The sequence below is a fragment of the Naegleria fowleri genome, assembly GCF_008403515.1.
Source record: "Naegleria fowleri strain ATCC 30894 chromosome Unknown tig2, whole genome shotgun sequence".
NCBI lineage: Eukaryota > Heterolobosea > Eutetramitea > Acrasida > Naegleriidae > Naegleria > Naegleria fowleri.
Genome location: NW_025407934.1, coordinates 1,206,909 through 1,229,920, shown reverse-complemented (window position 1 = coordinate 1,229,920; position 23,012 = coordinate 1,206,909). Strand labels below are relative to the sequence as shown.

Sequence of the window (23,012 nt, the reverse complement as noted above, 5' to 3'; positions counted from 1 at the left end):
AAAAAAAATCATACATATGAAGACTTGTGTTCGAGTAAGTTCCGAGGGCGAGACCATCTTCAACATCCAACAATCATTGACAACCATATCAAGGCTTTACGAAGTGAATTACAATCAATGAAAAGCGTACCAGTTACTGAACTGGAAGTATATGAAAAATTGTTCAATATTATTGAACAATTTGCTCAACATCAAAATCTCTCGTTTTATTTAACAAGATTACATGACGAACTTTATCGTAAAATGCATCCTCAAACAACAAAACCATATCCTCCTGAGGTTGCTTATTATTGGGAATCTATACGTTTCCATTCATCTGAACGAGTGTTACAGCTTCTAAAAGGGAATAATAACAACAGCAATATTCATGTTCCTCATCCGGATTCCCTTAAGAATTGGGCAGGCCCACCTATTTATGGTCACCTATACACGGACGAAACTATTAAGAAACTAGTCACAACCACTCTAGAACAACATGGATCATGTATTGCTCTTATTTCATGGGATATTGTAACTGTTAGACCATGCTTGTCTTATGGTCAAAATGGCTATGCTTTTGGATTAGATTCAGGTCCTGTTACACATACACAATTTTTACAAGAAAATTATTCGTCAGATAATTTTGCGAAGAAGGCCATTGTATTTCAAATTATTGATTTATATGGCAACTTTTCAAATGTTTGTGCTGTCTTTGCTCTTCCAAATTCCAATATGTTCTCTTTTATTATGGACAAGGTTAGAGAAATAGATCAAAAATGGTCTGTTCATGAAAAATTTTGTATAATTGGTTTTGTCACGGATGGTGAGTTTGAACCAGCTACAGTAGAGAATTTTTTGAACAACAATAATGAGCGCAAACAATGGACTCATTGTGAAGATTACATTCACATTCTCAAGCGATTAAGAAATCCATTAATTGACAGCAGTCATGCAATATCTATGATGGGTTTGATTTATCTGACTTCCAAGTACGACAATCTTAATAGAAAGTTAAGGAGATCAGATTTAATCGTCAAAGATGAAATGAATGTAGAAAGTTGTTTGAATCTCATTAAGGAGGATGTATTGCAAGCATTACAAACAATTAGATCTAACTTAAAAGAAGAATTTCATGATAATCTTCCTTCTGTACCAAATTTCTTCAATAACTTTGTTCTTAGTGACAGCAAGAATATTCATAAGAGTGGAATAACAGACTTTATTATGAAAGATATTGATATTGCTAATTTAAACAAAATGACAGAAAAACAATTGAACGAGTATTTCAAAAAAAATACAATATTCCGACACTCACCATCCAAGAAGAATATACTATTGTTGATTCTATGTATTATTATTTATGGCATACTCGAAAATTCTATTACGCCTGTCATGATGAAAAGCTTTCATTGGAGGCTAAATTGAATGATTTATATGATTGTATTCAATATTTTAAGACAAAACTGGATATCATTTCAGATCAAACTTTAAGGGGCATTGTTTCGATATATAGAATGCTGAAACGATTATGGTTTCATTCATGGAGTTTGTCTGAATTTCCTTCTAATGACTCAATTATTTCTCACAATGAGAACCAAAGCAATAATTGTTTTCCATTCGATAATTATGAAAATTGGTCATCACAACAAAATTCTACGCAAGACCAAACTGTCGACAAAAACAACAACAATGATGATGTCTCAGATGTTGGTTCAGATTTAAGTTATGATTCCGTAGACAGTAATATCACTACAATTAGCGATGAATTACGTGCTATTGAAGCTGGACAAAAATTTTTCAAGCTCTCAGATAGACCTGTTGAAGATCAGAAAAAAATATTAACAAGTGCAATAAGTAGCAACGGTTTAGAATTGATTTTCAGTTTGATACAACACAAATGTATAATAATTTTTGCATTTATGATTTGTGTAGCATCCTTTTTTAAGTCACATCGAATTGTTGTAATTGAACATTTAACAGATACACAACGCCTATTTTCCCTACCTAAAAAAAGTTGCTAAAAGCATTACAATAGGTTGAATATTAAGTGTCCATTTTGTGGAAAATTTTATGCAACAATTGGCCCTCTAGAAAACCATTAGGAAAATCGGTTGATATTTGTAGATTCTTTAGGAATGATCAAACAAAAATTATTAGAAAAATTAGAAAATTACAAGCTCGGAACAATATTCAAAACCTTATTTGATCGTGATATTGTAGATCAACATCGAAAAAGTTGCAATATTTGCTTCAATGCAAATATAAACGATGACAAAGGTGTTAGTGTTGTTGAAAATGATTTTTTCTTTTGAAATATGATACATTCAACTAATTGCTACTCTATTTAATACACAATGGTACTGTAAATGTCAATGTTAGTGGACATATTTCCTCTATTTCAAAAACCATTGGAGAAAATTCCACTTAACCAGAGAAAACTCTAACACATTGCTAAGAAAAATTTCAACAGGTTCGACTGTTATTATGTTTATTCTTTATGTTGTTTTGTATGAGATGATACAAATGAGCGAATGGAATTGGAAAAGGATATTCATTTGTGGTGTGGGAGGTGGAATTTTTTTTAGCAACCGATGTCATATTATTAAGGTTTTGGAATATTGTGTTTCATTCATCAGTTTCTCTTGTCAATACAACTTTAGTGACAGAAGTGTTTTGTATATTGTTTTGGTGTGTGTTGCAATATGGTGACACTTTGCAAATATTCATTATATTACTGGGATTATCTTCTACCGTCTATGTTTTCTTGGTGCATTTGGTCGTAATGTTGCATTTGGTCACTCACTTATTGAATGGTCGAACTATCGACACGGGTGATCAATATGGAGCTATTAGAAGGGAGATCCATCAAATAACGATAGACAATACTTCACTCAGGGTGGCCATTTTTCAAATCTCTTTCTGTAGAATTAGCTACAATCATTAAACGCCATATGGACCTTGAAAAAGACATGTTCTTAGCAATGGAAGAACAAGATAGAACATTTGATAACTTTATGGACGAAACTTTTGGCTGACATTTTCAATCTCTTTGTTGTCGAGATGTTGATCATTTCCTTTATTTTCTTCATATTTGGTGTGAATACTTTTTTCAGACAGGGATTAATACAAGACATCAAACGCCATCCCAGATTCATCATCATTTTGGAATAATGAATTCAACATGTTCCATGGTGAAGTTTCAATTCCCTGTTTCATTTAAATGTTGTATCCATGAATAAAGTGAATTCACGATCCAGTTCGTCAAGTCTGCTTTTCAAAGCATTACCCTTTTGCAGTTGACACTTTTTAAACTTTTCATCAAATTCTGTGGCATCAATATGTTTCACTACACAGTCAGAACGTCCCAAGAGATCCTCGAAAAGATATCGGATTTTGTGAGAACTTCTACCTCTGTCTTCAAATTCAATTGCAAGCGTTGGAATTCCTGCTCTGAATCCTAGTATTGCCCCATGATACCTCATGGAAACAACAAAATCACAGTTTTGAATGTTGGACCAGAACCATTCAATTTCTGTCGAGTATACAGAAACTTGACTTTTAAATCTCCTAAAAAAGTTACCGTCTTGTTGTTCAAGGGCAAAAAACAAGTCCTTCTCCATATTAATGTATTTATCCAAAATTTTTGCCAAACTTTCAGGAATTGGCTGTCTCAAAATCCAACAGGTAATTCTGTCGTGGTGTGTTTTGTTCTTGCTTGTTTGAAAAGGGAAATTCATTGAGTCAAGCAAAACAGGATCACGTAAAAGTGTGACATTTGTACTCGTGGTAGCGCTCAATACGGATTGGGATGGTGTGTCTCTTGCGGCAACTACAAGAGAATGGTTCAAAAGACCGACGGTGTTTGAGGCAATCTCTATACTGTGCTGACCTTCGCTTGCTCCAACAGCTGCAAAAACCCAAGAGACATCAGGAAATAACTCAAGGGTGTCTTTCCATGATCTATTGATCGCCCATGGGAAATGAGGATGGCTAAATATTCCTCCACCACCTATCATTACGTAATCAGGTTGTTGTGCATACAAAAAATTGTGTAACGACTCAACAGTACTCACAACATATTTACGCCTATCATCAAAAGGATAGCAGCAAAACTCTCCTGACAATGAAAAAATTTCCAAAGGTCTTTTTCCACCATAATTTCTTCGATTCCAAGATTTGAAATGTGCCAACCATGAATGAATTTGCATATTGTCTCCAAGGTTTCCATTACCTGCAGCGGTATAGATGGCAACTTTCATTGGTTTCAGACGAACAAAAGGTAGATCAGAAGAACTCACATTGGGTGTGTTTGGTTTTTGTCGAATCGCTATTTGAGACAACAGGAACAAGTACGTAACAAACGCCATGAATGAAACACAAATGGTTGCGAATATCATTCTTTTCGAAGAAAATGTATGATTGAGACAAACATAAACTCCTGATGAAATACCCAAAAGTGCAATCAAAACCGTAGATATTTGCTCTTTGAATTGAAAATTCAATGTGTGAGTTATAAACCATGTCAATATAAACAAAAATGCAGTCACGAATGTTCTCTTTAAAACTGAAGCGGCAGAATAAAGAACTGTGTTCCAGCTTTTCAATAACATAATATTAAATGCTAAATATGTAGAATGGCCCAAACAAGCAAATAAAATCCATTTCCAATGCCATTCAATTTGAAGAGCTTTTTCAAATAAAAGGATATAAAAAATCACCATTATGATCGCCGTGGATAAGGCAATTTTTTTAAAAATCTGTGTCTGTTGTTGAGCATAGCTAGGAAGCAAATAGAGTCGCCTTAATAGTTTGTTTCTATAACTCAATAGAATGGAGTTCATCACAACGGAAATAGAGCCTCCAATCGAAGAAGGAGAGGTCCACAAATGCATAAGAGCGATTAATAACGTGGTTATTGAGTGAACAACTGAGTCTATTTGCACGTAATTACTTGAAAACAATAGATAGGTAATGGAAGGTTCAATACTCCTTATAACCTGAATGATATAAGCATTTCCAATCCAAAAACCAATGGCAAAATTAGTGTATTGGTGTATTAAATGTGCAAAGATTAACTTATAAGAAAGTAATTTAGCAGTGTAAGGCTCTTGTTCCGAGGCAAAATTGCAAGTAGTCTCTTTACAACCAAGCCCAGCCTCAAGTTGTACCTCTGTATTCTCATCATGGTGATTATTTAACTGAACTTTTTTTTGGGTATTTGATGAAGAAAGCCTCTCCATCCAATATACGAACAAGAATAAACAAAAACTGTTCAAAGCAACCATGAAAGGGATTTGGAGTACCACAATTTTAACGCTGATCAGAGAGGATACGACTGCCAGCATACACCAAGCAGCAACCACAATTCCTGGGGTACGAAATGTTTCGAGAGTGGGTATTCGGAACATGCTCATCGATGTAAAAAAATCACCAGTAGTGAAAGAGCCTATTTTTTTGCAGAATTGTAGTTGTTGTTATGACCCGCTCCTGGTGGAGTGCGGAGTTGAGAGCTTTAATTGGAAGCATGAAAGAACTTACGATTTTGATTTTGAAGGTAGAACCCGCCGATATAAGGGTTATAAAAGATTAAGAAAAAAATCATGTCTTTTTTCATTCCCTAACGATCGAAGTGGACTGTTTTTGGGGTCTTCTTCTTGATGCAATACAAAGACATCCACTTGATTCTGGGAGAATAGATTTTTGCGAACAACTCGCTCGCAACGAACAACGAACTGAAGCAGGGTGGCCCTGTATTTTTTTCCGTGTGTGTCAAAACGAGCTACCCCAGTCCTGGCTTGTCGTTGTGTTGAAATCATTTGATAACAAAGCCTTAAAAAAATGCAACGAGCAACTTGCACCAAACGCGGTTCAGCACATTCATCCATAACACCACCACAAAATGTGGAGAATCACGATTTCTTATCTGAAACAAACGTGAAACATGGGACATCCATGAGCTCAAGGTGTACCCTATTCTTGATTATAGTTGTTTTGGTGGGATTGAGCATCATCACATTCCCAATGATTGTTTCATTGTTGATGAAAAAAGGTCATCCGATGATTTCTCGAAAAGAACTCAACGAAATCATTCCGTTAGAATACGAGCCAGAGTGGAATATGGAAATTGCAAGGGAAGAATTAAAGAATTCAATACTGAGAGGCAGAGAAGGAAAAACGTCGTCCATATGGGCCGCGAAAACATTAAGGAACAATTTCCGAGTTGTAAAAACATTGATGGGAGAATCTTTTAATCATAACTTGACGAGCAATAACAATTCCGTAAAACAGGTTCAAACATCCATTTATCAGAGCTGTTTGGAGGACAGTGTTTACATGGAAGAAAAAACTTTGGCCACAAAGAAACTAACAGGAGTGGATTTGAGCAATGAAATGATTGCCAACAAATATTTTGTTGTGTGGAACACTTTTGGCCTTAAATATCCAAACGGGCCAATTTATAGTGCTGGTACTTCCTTAATCAACAGATCGAATCAACCACTGAGAATTATTGGTCTGAAATGGTCCCTAAATTATAATGATTTGACAAAGGATGAGCATGTCGAAGGCGATGTTTGTCTTGTAAGGAAGTCCAAGGACGAAAGTGAGGTCTCTAGCGGGTCGGAAGTTTTCTGTGTTCATGAAATGGTCAGAGAGTCATCCAAAGAATTACATTCAAAACGCAAAGACGAAATTACTTGGTTAGATTCAGGAATTGAGGTTCTTCCGAGTTATATCGTTAGATTAAACAGTGTGACTGAATGCAAAGGACATCCTCCGGCAGTACATAAACCAGACTGGACAAGAATTGACGGGCAGATTATTTTCCTGACCGAACAAGGAATGAATTATTGCATGCAAAAATACAAAGTAGAGAATCAGAATATTTCAGAACAAGAGGTCAAGAAAAAACTTGCCCCTTTGGTGAGCGTACGTTCACCTATTCATGATCGCTCATTCGTTGTGACGCCTTTTCCTGCATATGGCTCCTACAGCACATTTGTCAACACTAACAAAGAAGAAGTGAGGTAAGAATTGAAAAAATTGTTGTTTTCAAACACATTACCATTTCGAATCATTGACACTTTCAAATCTCAATGAAGCGTTCGAGGATGTTTTATTTTCTTGAGCTTCCTTTCTCACGGCCCTTCAGCACTTACAGAGTTGCACGTTTACAAAAACAACAAACTTGTTTGGACCCAAGAACTTGCTCTTTATGAAACGAAAAATTCGGTTCCGACAATAAGACATATGATTCCTCTTCCTGCTGAAGTTTCAACGCTTCTTCCTCGAGAATCCCTGTCAATGAGAGTTATGTGTTACACGCTTGACCTTGTTCCTCACGTAATCGATTTTGCAGTGTATGCCTTAGCAACAGGTCACTTAAGCATTCCATACGATAATGTCATCCTTTCATGGGATATTTCAAAAGACGGAATCGATGATTTCCTACATTACAATTCAGAAAACTTTGAACTAAGAACGGAATTCACAAGGAAAGCCCATGACACACAATACGCTTTCATGGGACCAATTCCTAAATTTGAAGAAGTTCGCATTGTTGAGAAGAAGGACGATTTTTCGATATTGCGGTTCACAAACCATCAAGACGCAATGTGCGTCCAAGTTACTGCTACACACAAGAATGCAGTGTATTTAGAAATGAAATTGTGTGATGAAAGAAATGTCCCTAAAGCTCCACTTTCATTTCATTCTTATGGGATAATTAGAAAGGATGACAATGACCCAACAAGTGCTCGGTTAGTACGTTTCAGAATAGACCCAAAACAGAGACGAGTCTATGTTGCTTGGAGCAACAATGTGATGCTGTTGGAAGAGTTTGAAATTGGAGAGACTTATGACATGGATGAGCGTAGATTCTTTGTGAGTTCTGTTTTTGTAGATATTCGGAAAACTAGTGTGTTTGTAATTGTGGATCGATTTGGAATAATGCCCCCGCACTATTTCTTTTTTGATAGTAATGCAAAGAAGTGGCGAGATACCCATGCAATTTTCGGCATAAGACAAGTTTTCATGGAGTAATAATTGCTCGTTATCATTGCCAGAACTGGATTCGCTTCAAAAAAGAACAACCTATTGTTCGTAGCACTTTGAGTTCCTTACGTTCAAGCGATACGAATGAATAAAAAGGAATTTCCTAAAAAATTCAACATTTCGCGATCATCTCAAATTGATGTCACATATAATTGATAATATCATCCATTCAAAACAAGACAGAATGAGAAATAATGAAATAATTCTTCAGTTCCATTCAAGATTGTGGAGCAAAAAAAATTGAAATCACTCGCTCTAGTTATCCGTGTGTGAAATACAAGGCCTAAAAAATTGGTCTGGACAAATAAAAAGACGTGAGATGATAGGTGAACTTGTTATTGTTCATTCGAATATTGGTTCCATTTTCTGTTCCTCTTCTTGGTGAGGATTCTCCATAATGATAACCTCTTCCTCTTCGTCCTCCTCGATATATTCATCATCCAAATCTCTTTCCGTTCGATCGTTTTCATCTGTTTCCTCCTCCTCTTCATGAAGAGAATGATTGAAACGATTTTTACCGAGTCTCTCTTCTTCTTCCAACAATGATTGGTCAATACACGCTCTACAATGACCACATCCACCACAAGGAGGCATGTATCTGTTGAACTTCCGTCCACGTCCACCAAAACTTTGAAAAGTATCCACATAGGAACTCGTTGCAAGTTCAGATAATTCAGAAGTTAAATCCTCATTCTCTTCTTCTTGAGTGAGTGGTGTTGTGGGTCGTCTATGATGGACTGAGGGTTTTGTTTTTTCGAGCAACTTGTCGAGAAAGATTCCATAATTTTCAGGCAAGACGTGGCCCAAGGATTGAACAAAACGATGAATGGCCTTGACACATGCATAGAATTTTCTCTCAAATAAATTGAATGGATCATCGGTGGAATTCAATGCAGAGCTTGTCATTTCATTCAATGAGAGTAGATACATATTCTTTTCTGCTGTTTTTACATTCTTGAAAAAACTTTCAATGTCACCATATGGAACCAATTCATTTCCTTGTTGAAAGAGGATGAGTAATTTTCCATTAAATGAAGAAAGCTTATCCACTGTGTTGAAATGATGCAAGATGCAATTTTTGAGTTCTTTCATGGTGTGATACTTTTCATCACCGACTTTACAAGCAATGGTTGTTGTGGTTGTGTGATGAAGATTTGGTTTTCGTTGTTGTTGAGTGGTGGTATTGCTTTTATACGACGGGTTTCGATTCAATATTGAAGAGGAGTGAACGGATTTCAATGATTTTTTCACACGATAATATTCTTCCACTCCAAAGTTGTAATTTGTAAATTCAAACTTGATGGATTCTTCCTCTTCGAGTCGAACATTCAAATTCCACAAATCTGATGACTCTACAGAACTGTTCTGTGAAAGAAGACATGATGTATTCCTCTCTTCTGGAATATTGGCATGTATCAATTTGAGAATATCAACACAAGGCGACTCTAAACAAAGTCCTGCCACAGTTGGAAATTTAGAGACATAATGTATGGCACAGGTAGTACCTAAAAATCCCTTTCCATAAACAATCACATCAGACATGGGTATTTTCAATCGAGTGATGAAGAGATGATGAATTAATTTGCAATCTGTTTCTAAAAATCGGTGCAATGAACTTCTTTCATCTTCTCCACGTGCACAAGTGGAAAATCCAAAACCTCGATATTCAAAAATAAATATTTGAAGACCCATCGAGAGAATAAAATCTTTAAATTTGCGAAGAGATGGATGTGAAAAGTATTCAAAAGCTTCTTCAGAGCCATCATGAAAGAAGATGACTGTTTTCTTTGAATGGGTCATTCCATGATGATGAGAAGTATTATTGCTGTTGAACGTGTTGTGACCTCCTGGATTCATCATCATTGTATCTGATTCTTGATGATGATTCATAGAAGAAGGATGAGACAATGTATGAGAAGAATTCTTATCAAAATTCAAATTCTGTTGTCCAATGAACTCAAAATAACATGATAAAGTTGCTCCATCTTCACACACCATGTCAATGGTAGGTACATTCGGAATGTTCTTTTTCATTAAGGAATTTGAATTTCCACCATGAATGTTATTTTCTGCATGAAGAATTGTTTCTGAAAATGGTCTCCTTCGTCTCCAATGATATTCCTGAATAAATTTCTCATCAAAGAGATAAGGATTGACTGATTGTGGTGGTGGTTGTTGTTGTGGTTGCGGTGGTTGTTGCGGTAGTGTTGGTGTTAATGGAGACTGAGAATTTTGCTCTAATTTTGGACTTGCATTTAGAGAAGTTGTAAAAACTTGAGGATTCAAGATGGTTGTCTTTGAAGTATCAGAAGAAGTGACAGTATGATCATTTGAGGAAGGAACTCGTCCCCCCATGTATGGATTCACAAGAAAATTCTGAGGTCCCAATACTTCATAATTGAATGCTTTACACACCATGGGTTGTTCCAATATTTTCACATATCTCTTCACTACTTGATTTTGAAACACTTGTAAATCATTGAAAAGTAAATCAGTTTCCACAATATCAACATTGGAGTGTTTGTTTTTCAAATGTGTGGTCGAAGTAGAGGTCGAAGGATCTGCAGAGATGGATAAACTTTCCATAAAAGTGAGCTTTTTAAAATATGTTTTTGGAGTAGACGTCGTAGGATTGGATTGATTCATTCGAAACAATGGAGAGGCATGACGAGATTTCCTAGTAGTTTTAGGAGTGGGGTTGATGGTTTGAAAAGTGACAGTTGAGGTTGTGGTAGAGGTTTGTGGGTTTCGTTTCTCTTCTCGTTTCTTGGTGTGAATGGAATGATTTGATTTTTCGAACGTTGTCGTCAATTCTAAGGTTTCTTGGTCCAAGAGATTGGCTGAAATTTTGAATGTTGAATGCGGAGATTCTTTTGGCGAAAATAATTCACTGTTACTACTACCATGAAGACATGTGGACAAGTGTTGTGGATCTACACCCAAATGGATACTCGTATTTTCATTGGTGTCCATTACACCAATACGATTGGACGATTGCATGAGGATACCCGTGTGGTGGTGGTGGTGGTGATTGAGTTGTTGTTGTTGAGAATGTTCATGAGGAGATGGTTGAACAACGGATGGAGTCACTGTTGCAAGAGTAGAAGTCGTAGGATTGTTGCTGCTTGTTCGATTTGAAAGGATGATGTGATTATTTTGATCCATCGTCAATGGTTGTGAGGATGTGAATGCATCCATGTTTACAATGGTCACACGCGTGGTCGTTCTTGTAGCACGATTTGGATCCTCAACATTTTCCACTACATGTTGTAAATCATTTTCATGTTGGTTCATCTTTAAAGTATTTTCTGAAGTGAAACTTGTTGAAAATTTCGGTTCTAAACAAGCAGATGATGAATTCTGTGCAATGGGAAAATCGAATGGAAATTTGGAATGATTTTCACGATTGTTATTTGAATCATCATTTTCTTTCGATATTGTTGCTGTTTGATGATGATTCGTAATACTATTATTTGTATTCCTTGACGTGTTCAATGATGAAGCTTTTGTTAATAATCGTTTAAAGAAGGAAAATGGAGTTTGTGACAAGATAGTATTCGGTGTTGTTGTCGAATTGTTATTATTATTATGATTCGTATTCGGTGAAAACACAGTTGTTGGTGTGGTTGACGAATTCAAAGAAGATGTTTTTGAAGGTGGAAATGACATTAACATTCGATGATCATGAAGTTGTTGTTGTTGTTTCGAGGAGTTACGAGTGAATGCTTTGTTATTCATATTAGAATCCACATGTTGTTGGGTGGTCATGGTGGACGATGAGCAAGAGGATGAATCAAGATTGAGAGTGCCGATATGCACAGCAGCATTGGTTGTTGTTGTTGTTGTTGGTGGTTGTGGAGAAAAAGTTGAAGATGGTGGTTCTTTGTGAAGTTTGTCGTCTGTGATCATTCTGGTGGTTGTCGTTTTTTCCGAATGAGAAAATGTGTGTGTGGAGGTTGAATCGATGGGTAGTCAGGTCACCACAACGATGATCGATGAATTGAATGGTTGGGTGTGTGTCTTGTTGACTTTACAATTAAAGGAAGAAGATTTGTATTGATGTGATGACAAATGGCATTATTTTTTTTGTAAATTCAAACAAACCCATTCAACGTCTGCATTTGCAAGTAAAATGTCGTAGATGAAACTTTTTATGATCGTGTTAAAGTTTTCGAGACTGTATAATTGTTATTATGGAAATATAAGTGTCAGGATTGATCTTTTGCAAAGTCATTGGCCATATTTAGTTTCCTTTCATCACTATGAAACGAGAGGATCCAAGTAGAAAAGGTATTATGTCATTGTTCAGGAAAACAAAGGTTGCTTCTGAGTAATAATCATGTCAAGAGTAGTTGTTTAGAACCAACTTGATCGGGTTTTCACACACCTTCCTCCTGACATGAAAATAATCTCCTTGAAGGATGTATTTCTTGTCAAATTACAAACCGTATGAAATCTTGTGTTCATATGACTGTGAAGCTCAAACGGTTATTGGATTCCATGCCTTAATCAATTGTGATTGCATTTTCAAATGTAAGAAATTGTTGTCTTCTCAAGAAAAAGACAACCACTTACATCCACAAAGCATTTCTCCACTATTGATACCAATATTGTATTCACTTGAGGTTTTGAAAAATTACATTCCTCCCATCTCTTTTCAAATTCTCTTAAACTTTCAAGTATCTCTAATGCAGCATGACATGCACAAACTTGATGATTCTCTGCCCCAAAAAGAACCATCACAGACCCTTCAATAATCTTGTCAATGACACCATAATGAACTTCCACAATTTTGCAAACACGTTCAAAATATTCAGTGACAATACTCAGAAACACCACAAGATCTGCTGTTTCGGCAATTTCTGTAAAGTCAGCAATTCCGCAAAACATGACGCTCATATTTCTCAATTTCATTCCCACTGTTGTTAAATCTTTCGGTATCATCTGAGTACGAGACAGTCTCTTTTGAATCACATGAGAAGCTCGGTTCAGTCCCATTAGTCATTCCAAATTCCAAAGCATGTTCCTTGTTTCATTAGTGGTTCTAAAATTCATAAAAATTAAAACATTCCTTTAAGCTTGGGATGTTTCAAAGGTATTGGGTGGTTTCAAAGATTTTGGCGCGTTTCAAAGAATCCGAAACATTCCAAATCAGCTTCTTTTCAACTTAGCTTGGGAGTTTCAAATAAAATTTTGAATTGAAAAAAATGTCTCTCGATATCAGCAAAGAAGACGCTGTGAGATTGAGGGAAATCGAGGTCAAAAAATTGGTGGCCAATGAATGGAAGGTATTGCATGAAGAGCTGCCAATTATTCAGAAATCAAAAGGTAGAAAGGATATCAAGGATATTCCTACAATGAATAGAATTAAAGAAATAGTCCGCCAAAGAATTGGATATGTTGCTACATTCATCTTCTTACATATTGTTGGTACTATCTGTGGATGGTTAGAAGGTCCTTATCGTAATGTGGGCAAAATCTTATTAATTCTTTACATGTTACTTGAAAATGAAACATTCGGATCCTTAAATGAGAGGAGAATTATCGCAAGGTCTACAATATGGAGAATTCATCACACAATTTTCGTTGAATTTCATGGCCAACTTAATGAATGGGCTGACACTTGTTTGCAAAGAATGTTTTCAAATCCTATTATTCGATGTCTTACTGGTATAATTGAAAACGAAAAAGGCTTCAAGGATGGAACCACTTTTTTAGATGGTCATGATACACGTATTGAATATAGTAATTTAGCCAAATATCCTAAAAGGGAGTATTGGAGTTACAAATATAAAGATTCTGGACTAAGAACTCAAGTATTGATGGATAATCAAGAATTAGCAATTGCTATTTCGAAATCCCTACCATGTGCTCCTAATACAGACATTGGTATGTTCAAGCAAATGGAGAGAATTTCAAAACTATTAGATCCTAGTGTGGATGTATTTTGATGGTGGTTATTTCTTGGGAATTCCTGATTATATTGAAAAATTGCAAGAAAAAGAATATGATTTTGATGAGTCAAATTTCAGAACTCCAATTAGAAAACCAAGAAATCAAGATCTAACATACAGTGAAGCACAATATAATGAAGAATTTGGTGCTTTTCGTGGTATGATTGAAACATTATTCTCTCATATTGGTGAGAAATTCAAATTTTTCAATCCTCATTCAGTTGCTAAAATGAGTGGAGATTTGGAAAATGTGTGGAATTTAAAATTGCATTTGTGTTGTTTGACATTCATAGATTCGTAGAAAAATATAATATTCAAGTATTAGATCACCACAAGGAATGGATGCGTTCAGACTTTGATTTTCCTATAGAAAAGCCAAAATTATTAAGACCCTCTGTTAATGTTGTCCGTCAAAAAGAATATGCAGAGGAAAAAAGAAAAGCTCAATGTAACCTTATTGCTAAAATGTTGACAATGAGTGACACTGAATTAATGACACTATCAACTCGTGAAATTCTAGAATATTCACATAATTCTAATCCAGTACAAGTCGGTGATGAAGGATCAGAAAGCGGCTCGGATAATGAACTTCCAAGAAATCTACAAGAAAGTGCTTCTGATAACGAAGGATCTGAGAGCAGTTCTGATAATGAAAGATCCAATTCGCAAGCCTCAAGATCAAGATCAGAAAGCGATTCGGATAGTGAAGGATCAGAAAGCAGTTCTGATAATGAAGAAAGATTGATATCACCAAGAAAGACACAATTCCCAAGAATAACCTCAGGCTCGGAAAGAAGTTCACAAGACTACACACCACAAAAACTTCCACAAAAAACTCCAAAATCAACTCCACAACCAAACACCCCTATCCAAATCCAAATTGTGCTGATATCGAGAGACATTTTTTTCAATTCAAAATTTTATTTGAAACTCCCAAGCTAAGTTGAAAAGAAGCTGATTTGGAATGTTTCGGATTCTTTGAAACGCGCCAAAATCTTTGAAATCACCCAATACCTTTGAAACATCCCAAGCTTAAAGGAATGATTTAATTTATGAAAGCCTATTCAGTTTAAATAACACGTTTCAAATGCATTGAAAGGTCTAGAATTAAATGGTCCTGGAACGAGCTCTGAGGCAAATATTTTGAAAGAGAGGCCAATCCCTTTCTTAATGTGTTCAAACTAAGGCTCATTTCACGAATATCTATGAGGAAAGACTTTCTCTCACTTCTTTCAAAGGCTGTCTCTAGTTCTTGGAGTGACAAGAGTTTGTTCATGATCCTTACGATGGAATGCACCGATCGAGAAATGTACTGCAAAATGATGAACATTATGAATGGTTGAACAATGAGTTGCAAATGAAAGAGAACAAAGGAAGTGACACAGCTTGTTAAAATTTCAATCACCAATGATCGTTCCATAGTTACAACCACAACAGCCCAATCCAAACCGTATCCATCATAGAGTCGTTCCGTTACGACTTTGAATTGATTGCAAAAGTGAAAGGTCGATGACTCATTCCTTAATAAATGTCGTTGAGTGATGTAGCGAGCAAGATCATTCTCGTTGGTATACCCTTGAACAGTACTATGGGCAAGAATTTGACCCTTCGTATTCATTATGAACGCCTGTTCTGGCCGTCCATTCGAAACATTTCGTAGAAATGATGTCAGATAACTCATTGTAAATTGAACTCCCATAAGCCCATATAAGTGATCCAAATGCCTCGAAGGTTGGTTGTGAAGAGAAGCCTCAAAAACGTCCTTCTTTCTTTGTCTTGTCTCACGAATTGAATCATTTAAAAAAATAGGCAAAGTCCTTTTGAAACTCTCAGTGCCAGAATAAATGTCATTCCCTGTTGTGTACAGCAGAAAAAACGTGGCAATCACACCAAGCAAACCTTGTGTGATGAAGAGCACAAATATGATATTCGTAGTGGTCCTGGAATGGTTCACACATGACTTTAGCGAGTTTTTACTGTTCGATACAACCATCATGATGACAGCAGTTGGTTGGAATGATTCGAATTTATTTTGATCCATAATATTCGGATTCCACATGACTCAAAGCAGTACAAGATCCATCTATTTTAAAGGTCCTAGAAAGGTAAATACTTTAATGTGGGGAATCTATTGCTCCAGCCATTTAAAATGTATTCACAGTTCTACTGTTCGACAGTTATGGAATGCCTAAAAAGGGTCTGATTAGTTCAACTAATTAATGGATGATTCTGTTTAAACAAATTTATACTTCTATTGACCATCAAGTACGCACTCATGGCGATTTTTAATTTAAATGGTAGTGTGACGATGGAGTAAGAACATTTGAGCATTATTTGAAATTTAAATTAATTACCTTTATGTGTCTCTTGGATCACATGAATCCCAATGAACAAAATGAACATAAAATTCTGCAAATTGAATCATTTAGCGTCTTATTTGGACAAGGAAGTATGTCTTTCTCTTTGCGTTTAACTTTTTCATTACAAATTATTCTATCTAACTGATCACTAAAGCTAGAATTGTATGAATGAAGGCTCTCATTTGTCAACAATGTTGTCGAATCGAAACAATTATTAGTGTTTCCGTTCTTTCTCACCTTTGGCCAAGAAGTGTGAAATGTTCATTTCATAGGAAAACAAAAAAAATCTAATTAGTTTATTGTTAGCACCACTGGTGCTGGTAAATCCGTGAGGATTGGGGTTTGTTTTTGAATTGGTTTTTTAAACCTTGAGTTTTCATAATACTTGGTGTGACATTTACCAACTAGTAGGGTGAGAATTGTTTGGATTTCAGGCCAATTTTGGTAAATATTTGGTAAATTTTTAAAGTTGGGCATTTGAGTATCTCGAATCATTACTCCGTCATGATGAATAATGAAAACTTTCCTTCTTTCACAGTATCTTGATTCTTGATAATCGTTGAGGATACATTGCATTGATGTAATATCTAGGAATTTAGTGTAGAAAAAATCTCTAAAGCATTGAGTATTAGGGCAATAGTATATGAAATGTTTTAGAGTTCCGGGGCATTTACAGTGAGCGCATTGTCTTTCCTTATGTTGTTTGATATGGTTGCTTGTTAAGTTTCTCCAGATTGACCACTTAGTATTTGTGTCAATTTTAGATTTGATGAATTTTAGATTGATAGATGACCAGTTCTTGGTAAGGTGTAGACTGGAATTATCTCTATCAAATTGGCTAAACATTACATCATATCTTTTCTTTTGTATGGATTTTTTGATGTCGAAAATAATGGTATTAGATGTGGCAAGGATGGTTTGGTTCGAAAATAGCTTCTTAATGTCAAAATAGTTGTGCTCTTGAGCTCCTTTCTTAGCTAATTCGTCAGCTTTGATGTTTCCTTTGTTGACATGACCTTTAACTTTGATTAGTTGAATATTTAGATTGGATTGTTGAATGACCTGTTGATATTCATGCTTGAAGCAGTTAAAAATTCCGTTATAGGCTTTGTTTTTCAAAACGTGGATGGATATTTCACTATCTGTGTGAATTTTTGCCTTAGATTTAGGTGGAAGTATCTTTAGTGATGTGAGTATTGCTGATAATTCAGCAACGTTATGTGAGTATTCGCTGTTAATTTTGTATGAGAAATCTTGGGTTTCTTGGGAATTGTTAACTTTGGCGGTAAAGCCGAAACCTGTTGAGTTGTTGAGATTTGATCCGTCAGTGTAAATAGTAAAATTCTTTCCTTTGAGTTTTGGAAAGATTTCGTCATTGTTAAATTGTTGAGGTCTGATCTTGTATTTCTTCATTGATCTGTTCATTTCCTTAAAAATCGAATTTTCGTGTTTGATTCCTTCTGAATATACTTCTCTAAGAAGTTCATTATCATTGTTAATAAGATACAGGGCTGTTTTGATTCGAATTTCATCTGCAAAGATATCGAATCTTGGAATACCAAGTCCGCCATAGGTGATTGGGAGGTGAAAATAGTTTGTTGGACTAGCATTATGCATGAAAATTTTCTTTCTTATTGCTTTTCTTACTTCAATGTTAATTCTATCAACAAGTGATTCAGGAATGTAATTTGTTCGTAAAATGTGTGTAAATAAGCTAGTGCATTTGGCAAAAATTACTTTCTTAATGTTTGTTATCTCCATTCTTTTCAGTGGAATATATTTGAGTGAGAGTTGAAATTGGAGGATTCTTTTTTCAATATCTTCATTTAAAGTAGAGTCATCCCAAGGATAGTGTCCAAGTACTCGAAGGTTTTTGAATCTTGGTATAATAGTACCGTCTATCATTGGCTTCATTTTGCTTTTAGTTGGGGGAAAACAAAAAAAATGAATCGAATGTTTGTTCATCAAAACATCATCATGATGAGAACAACAACCCATTGCTCATTGGCATCGTCATGCTTGCGACAACCCTTTCTTCCGGTGATGAATATTTTTTGGAAGACTACTACTAGTAGTGAGGAGAATCATCTTTTCTTTGCAAAGAATTCAGTTCATCGTTCTTTTAGTACCCCCTCTTTATTGATTCAACAACAACAACAAGGTAATGTTAACTCTAATGATGGCCGACAACAACAGTTCTCCTCCTCCTCTCAACAACAACAACACCACCATACGTATTCCGATGAATCATCCTCATCCTCTCAGCAATATATTGATCCCGAAGTGATTCGGTCCATTCATCAAAGAATTCATGAATATTCCCAGAGAGTACAACAAGCTCGCTCCGAGGATCCAACAGCCTCTTTCAAAAGTGTTCTCTCTCCACAAGAACAAAAAGATTTGGCCTCATGCTACAATAATTTAGGGTTTTACTGTTTGCAAAAATTGAACAAGACAAAGGAAGCCTTGTTTTACTTTTTACAAAGTCTTCAACTCAATTATAATAATGATCCAATTATTGTCTACAATGCAGCCTCCTTATTTGAAAGAGAAGGAAATAAGCCGGACTCTGCTGCTGAATTATATTTGAGGGCCATACGAATTGATCCTTACTTTGTGGATGCCAAAATTCATTTGGCCAGAATTTGGGCAGCAAATGCCGAAGAAAGTTCTCGATTTCAGGGAGCTGAGTACTTGTTAAAGGATCTCATGAATACACATAATCATTTTGGAGCAGTCTTGGAATTGGCAATGTTATATTCTAGAAAGGGAGAGCATTTTGAACAATATAGAGAACAAGCGCTTTTCATGTTGGACATGTTACTGAAAAAGTTTGAAGATGGAGAAGATCAGGAAGTGGACTTTAAGAAAACACAAATATTAGCACCTGCTTCATACAAGAACGAGTTGATCTCTCATTTGGATTCATACATGGCTGGCTACAGAAATAGTGACATGGAAAAAAACAAAACACTCCTACTTGAAGATCCTTCATCTGGACGAGTCGTCAATTTACCACTCGAAGGTGATGACGAAAATACAGATGAGTCGTTCCCATCATTTGAAGTGTCAGACGGATCGTATCGATTTCATGCTCAAGATAATGAAGTAGTGTCAGCCTTAGATGCCATCAATGTCAAAGCCTATTTATTGAAGAAATTCCAACGACAATTCGAAGCTAAACAATTATTCGATAGTATCATTCAAATTATTGAGACGAAGGACTTTTCAACTACATTCGCAAAACTCTTTTCGAATTTGTCACCCAAAGCAATGGCAGAGCTCTATATGAATTGTGCCATTTTGAGCAATGGCATGGGTGAGGTCGACCAAAGTATTGCACTCCTTGAGAAAGCTTTTGATATAACGAAAGGAAAGGACGCAAATGTGATGGCTTGTTTGGCTCTATACACTCAGGAAAAGAACCCACAAGTTTCTGATTTGCTTTTCAAACGAGTGATTTCTCTTGAGCCAGAGGAATTTCAACACTACATTGCTTACAGCTCTTTCCTTCATCATCAATCCAGGACGAATGATGCCATTCGTCTTCTTGAGAGAACCATGAAGAAATATCCACACATGCAAGACACGCTTCAAAGACAATTGGACATGATACGTGGTAAAGGATCCAGTGACATGTTTGATTTATTTGGGGGAGGTTTTCCAATGAATCAATAGAAAAATAATAATTATATCAATAGCATCAAACAATCACATGTATCCTATTGATTGTTGTGTGAATTCATAGCATCAATTCTGAACATCCCATAAGCACAATCCATATTATCTCGTGCGGCATTGACCAATTCTGATCTTTATCCTAAAGATTAAGAAAATGGCCAAACAGTTTCATCAAAACTAAATAAATCTTCCAAATAATCCACATAATTCATACCAAACAGAATAATCACAACAAAGAATACCGAGCAAGGAAGCGCCACAATTCCCATTCTCATTTTGAGTCCAATCAACAAGTAGAACACTACTGGCAATGAAATGAGAAGGAATGAATACCACAGAGTAGAAATGGTTTTCCATAGTTTTGATCTCTCTACCGCACAGGTTAACAACATGACGGAAAACATGACAAAAATCCATCCCAAAACAAAAATTCCAACTAAATGTAGCAACATGATTGGAACGGTAGCTACTAATGGATGCAAATTGAGAACCATGTACAAGATGAACAAAGTTAATGATAGTACTGTTAATATCCATGTCACAAAAGGGGCAATAAATTTCCAAAGCACAACTCCAATCATTACCAAGTGAATGTGAAATTTCAACACATAGCGTCGATAAATAATTCCAGCATAAAGTGATCTGAAAAAATAAATAGTAATTATTCCTAGAATGGCAAAAAGAGGACTGCATAGCACAACACCATTAGAGAATACCTCAGAGACAAGTAGACTTGCAACTTCATCCTCTGAAAAACTTGCTTGTCCCTCCGTGTGAAGTTTGTGTATCATACGTTCACAATACGGATACACCATTCGAATATTCAAAAATACAAAAAACAATATTACAGCAATCGATAAAACGGTCATGTAAAAATAAATCTCATTGGGATGTCTCTCTCTTCCATCTCCTTCTAAATTGAATTTTGCATTATCTGAAGAATATCGAATCCAAAAAAATAGTATTGTTCCTAATATGAATAGCATGGCAATGTAGACAGGAACAAAAGGCATGGTCCAAGACGTATCCATCAATTTCAAATAGGAAAGAGACTGCTGATGAAAATTGTTGAAGGATGTTTGTGTCTCGAAAGACATAGGGAAGAGTAGTGAAGTAGTGTTGCTACTACTGTTCATGTTGCAGACAGCGTTCATATCAATGTTCTTTGAGAATGCAAAATCTTTCACAGAAATGCATACAAACGCAGCAACAGCAGAAAGCATAGTCACGAGTAAAGTGAAAATCCGTAACCATGCACTTCTATGCTCATTATTGCTCAGAATTTGTTGTTGCTCGTGTTTTTTTCGAGAAATAACTTGTTGTTTTCTTTCATGTACAGAACGGCTGCAAGAAAGATAATGAATAAAGTCTTCTTGTGCGTGATCTGTGGGAGCAATTTCTGGCACTTTTTTGTGAAAATAATGAGCACAATGATCGTCAGCATGACCTTCTGAATTTGCTTCTTCATGTTGTATCAAAATTGAAGAATGTAAGAATAGAGAAATACTATCATGTTGGTGGTGTGAGTCGTGGTTTTGTTGCAAGGCAAAACATTTCTCTTTTTGAATGGAAAATTGTCTTCTGTACTGTAACGTGTATTTTTCCAGAATTCTTTTCTCGTAATGTTCTTTAATGATAGCCTCATCTAAATCAAAGAAAAAATAGTTTTTAGCATGTGATTTCCATAATTCTTTTTCTTGCTGAAAATACTTGCTCATCTTTTCAGAAAAAAGTATTTGCCAAACCTGTTCTTGTTCTTGCACAATAATTGTTAATTTCCATTTACCCACACATCTCAAACGTAATAAATCAATCCACTCCAAATACGGAATAATTCCATATCTCCATAGTTCTTCAGGTATTTGTGTAAATAAATCCGTGCATGCGCTATTGTGATGTCTCCTTGAGAAGGATGAGAGAGGTCTGATAGTGTTGATTCTGGACAATGTTTGTTGATGAAATTTTCTTTTTCTGTATTGAGCATTTCTTCTCCATCCGGAAATTGCTTTCGAAAAAACCGAAGTGAGTGCAAAAATTGCCCTAGTTGTTCGTGGTGTCGGCTGTGTTAAATTAGTGTCTCCAGAATTGTGTGGTCCATCTGAATCGAAATGTGATTCAGAACCAGATCTGTGATGGATAGTAGTGTTAACAATTGATGAAGAATCAAGATTGGCAGCACCAATCACACTACTTGATTCAAAATCAGTCACAAATTCTCCTGAAGTTGGTGTTTTACGCTGTCGAAGTGACAATAAATTCCTTCCTCCGCTTATGGTCTTGTTGACCGAATTTTGAAGCATGCCAGAGATTTTTTTTCGTAGTAGCTTACTTGCTGAGTTGGGCTTGGTTGATTTTTCCAACAATAATCCATCATAATGGTCATACTCTCTTTCATCTCCAATACTGTATTCTATTCCGTCGTCTACTGCTTCTGCTTTTGGTTCATTACTATTATCATTGGGGTCTAAAATAATAATTTCTTCTTGAAGGCAATTAGAGATCTCTTTTTTGTTGTTGTTAATTGTTGGTGATGATACAATATGAGTGCTGCTTGTGGATGATGTGCATGCAGTAGTGACCCGAGGAAGTGTGTTGGTAGCTTGAACGGACTGCTTGACATTGTTGTCGGTTAATTTTTCCTTTTTATCGTTATGATCATCAGTAGCCGAAATAGGAGATTCCACTCTTGATTCCGATTGGTAGGTTAATTGTGGTGATGAATGAAAGTTGTTTACCGATGATTCTGATGATACTTGTTGTTGCTGTGGTTGGTGTGGTTGTATAAAATTGCAACTATTTGGATGATAGAACTCATGATTTTCGTTCACGATAATAGTACTAAAATTATTATTCATTATTAATATTATTAATGATGAATCCGTGTGTCTTCAACATTCGTCATGGCTCGGAAAAAAGTCTTGAAGATTCTTCGGGAAGGGTTTTTAAAAATATTTTTTTAAAAAATCGAATATTTGAAATAAATAAT

The 23,012-nt window shown here is 35.8% G+C and overlaps 10 protein-coding genes across 10 annotated transcripts; 5 read left to right on the top strand and 5 right to left on the bottom strand.

The window, feature by feature from the left end:
* Positions 1 to 117: 117 nt before the first annotated feature.
* Positions 118 to 1,404, top strand: FDP41_000857 (uncharacterized protein; the record flags this gene model as incomplete). Its single annotated transcript, XM_044712437.1, has 1 exon — positions 118 to 1,404. The coding sequence occupies one exon, from the start codon at positions 118 to 120 to the stop codon at positions 1,402 to 1,404; it is 1,287 nt and encodes a 428-aa protein (XP_044569671.1).
* A 1,787-nt stretch (positions 1,405 to 3,191) lies between these two features.
* FDP41_000856 (uncharacterized protein) lies at positions 3,192 to 5,387 on the bottom strand (the record flags this gene model as incomplete). The annotated part of the gene is made up of 1 exon (XM_044712426.1): positions 3,192 to 5,387. One exon carries the CDS (start codon positions 5,385 to 5,387, stop codon positions 3,192 to 3,194), a length of 2,196 nt encoding a protein of 731 aa, XP_044569670.1.
* Positions 5,388 to 5,817: 430 nt separating this feature from the next.
* FDP41_000855 (uncharacterized protein) lies at positions 5,818 to 8,019 on the top strand (the record flags this gene model as incomplete). The annotated part of the gene is made up of 2 exons (XM_044712415.1): positions 5,818 to 7,004; positions 7,080 to 8,019. 2 exons carry the CDS (start codon positions 5,818 to 5,820, stop codon positions 8,017 to 8,019), a joined length of 2,127 nt encoding a protein of 708 aa, XP_044569669.1.
* Positions 8,020 to 8,373: 354 nt separating this feature from the next.
* FDP41_000854 (uncharacterized protein) lies at positions 8,374 to 11,940 on the bottom strand (the record flags this gene model as incomplete). Its single annotated transcript, XM_044712404.1, has 1 exon — positions 8,374 to 11,940. The coding sequence occupies one exon, from the start codon at positions 11,938 to 11,940 to the stop codon at positions 8,374 to 8,376; it is 3,567 nt and encodes a 1,188-aa protein (XP_044569668.1).
* Positions 11,941 to 12,511: 571 nt separating this feature from the next.
* Positions 12,512 to 12,975, bottom strand: FDP41_000853 (uncharacterized protein; the record flags this gene model as incomplete). Its single annotated transcript, XM_044712393.1, has 2 exons — positions 12,512 to 12,535; positions 12,607 to 12,975. 2 exons carry the CDS (start codon positions 12,973 to 12,975, stop codon positions 12,512 to 12,514), a joined length of 393 nt encoding a protein of 130 aa, XP_044569667.1.
* A 263-nt stretch (positions 12,976 to 13,238) lies between these two features.
* Positions 13,239 to 14,927, top strand: FDP41_000852 (uncharacterized protein; the record flags this gene model as incomplete). Its single annotated transcript, XM_044712382.1, has 3 exons — positions 13,239 to 13,920; positions 13,967 to 14,143; positions 14,287 to 14,927. 3 exons carry the CDS (start codon positions 13,239 to 13,241, stop codon positions 14,925 to 14,927), a joined length of 1,500 nt encoding a protein of 499 aa, XP_044569666.1.
* A 1,115-nt stretch (positions 14,928 to 16,042) lies between these two features.
* Positions 16,043 to 16,513, top strand: FDP41_000851 (uncharacterized protein; the record flags this gene model as incomplete). Its single annotated transcript, XM_044712371.1, has 4 exons — positions 16,043 to 16,090; positions 16,147 to 16,182; positions 16,287 to 16,434; positions 16,500 to 16,513. 4 exons carry the CDS (start codon positions 16,043 to 16,045, stop codon positions 16,511 to 16,513), a joined length of 246 nt encoding a protein of 81 aa, XP_044569665.1.
* A 123-nt stretch (positions 16,514 to 16,636) lies between these two features.
* On the bottom strand, positions 16,637 to 18,259 carry FDP41_000850 (uncharacterized protein; the record flags this gene model as incomplete). The annotated part of the gene is made up of 1 exon (XM_044712360.1): positions 16,637 to 18,259. The coding sequence occupies one exon, from the start codon at positions 18,257 to 18,259 to the stop codon at positions 16,637 to 16,639; it is 1,623 nt and encodes a 540-aa protein (XP_044569664.1).
* A 63-nt stretch (positions 18,260 to 18,322) lies between these two features.
* Positions 18,323 to 20,023, top strand: FDP41_000849 (uncharacterized protein; the record flags this gene model as incomplete). Its single annotated transcript, XM_044712348.1, has 1 exon — positions 18,323 to 20,023. The coding sequence occupies one exon, from the start codon at positions 18,323 to 18,325 to the stop codon at positions 20,021 to 20,023; it is 1,701 nt and encodes a 566-aa protein (XP_044569663.1).
* A 149-nt stretch (positions 20,024 to 20,172) lies between these two features.
* On the bottom strand, positions 20,173 to 22,881 carry FDP41_000848 (uncharacterized protein; the record flags this gene model as incomplete). The annotated part of the gene is made up of 1 exon (XM_044712337.1): positions 20,173 to 22,881. The coding sequence occupies one exon, from the start codon at positions 22,879 to 22,881 to the stop codon at positions 20,173 to 20,175; it is 2,709 nt and encodes a 902-aa protein (XP_044569662.1).
* Positions 22,882 to 23,012: the final 131 nt, after the last annotated feature.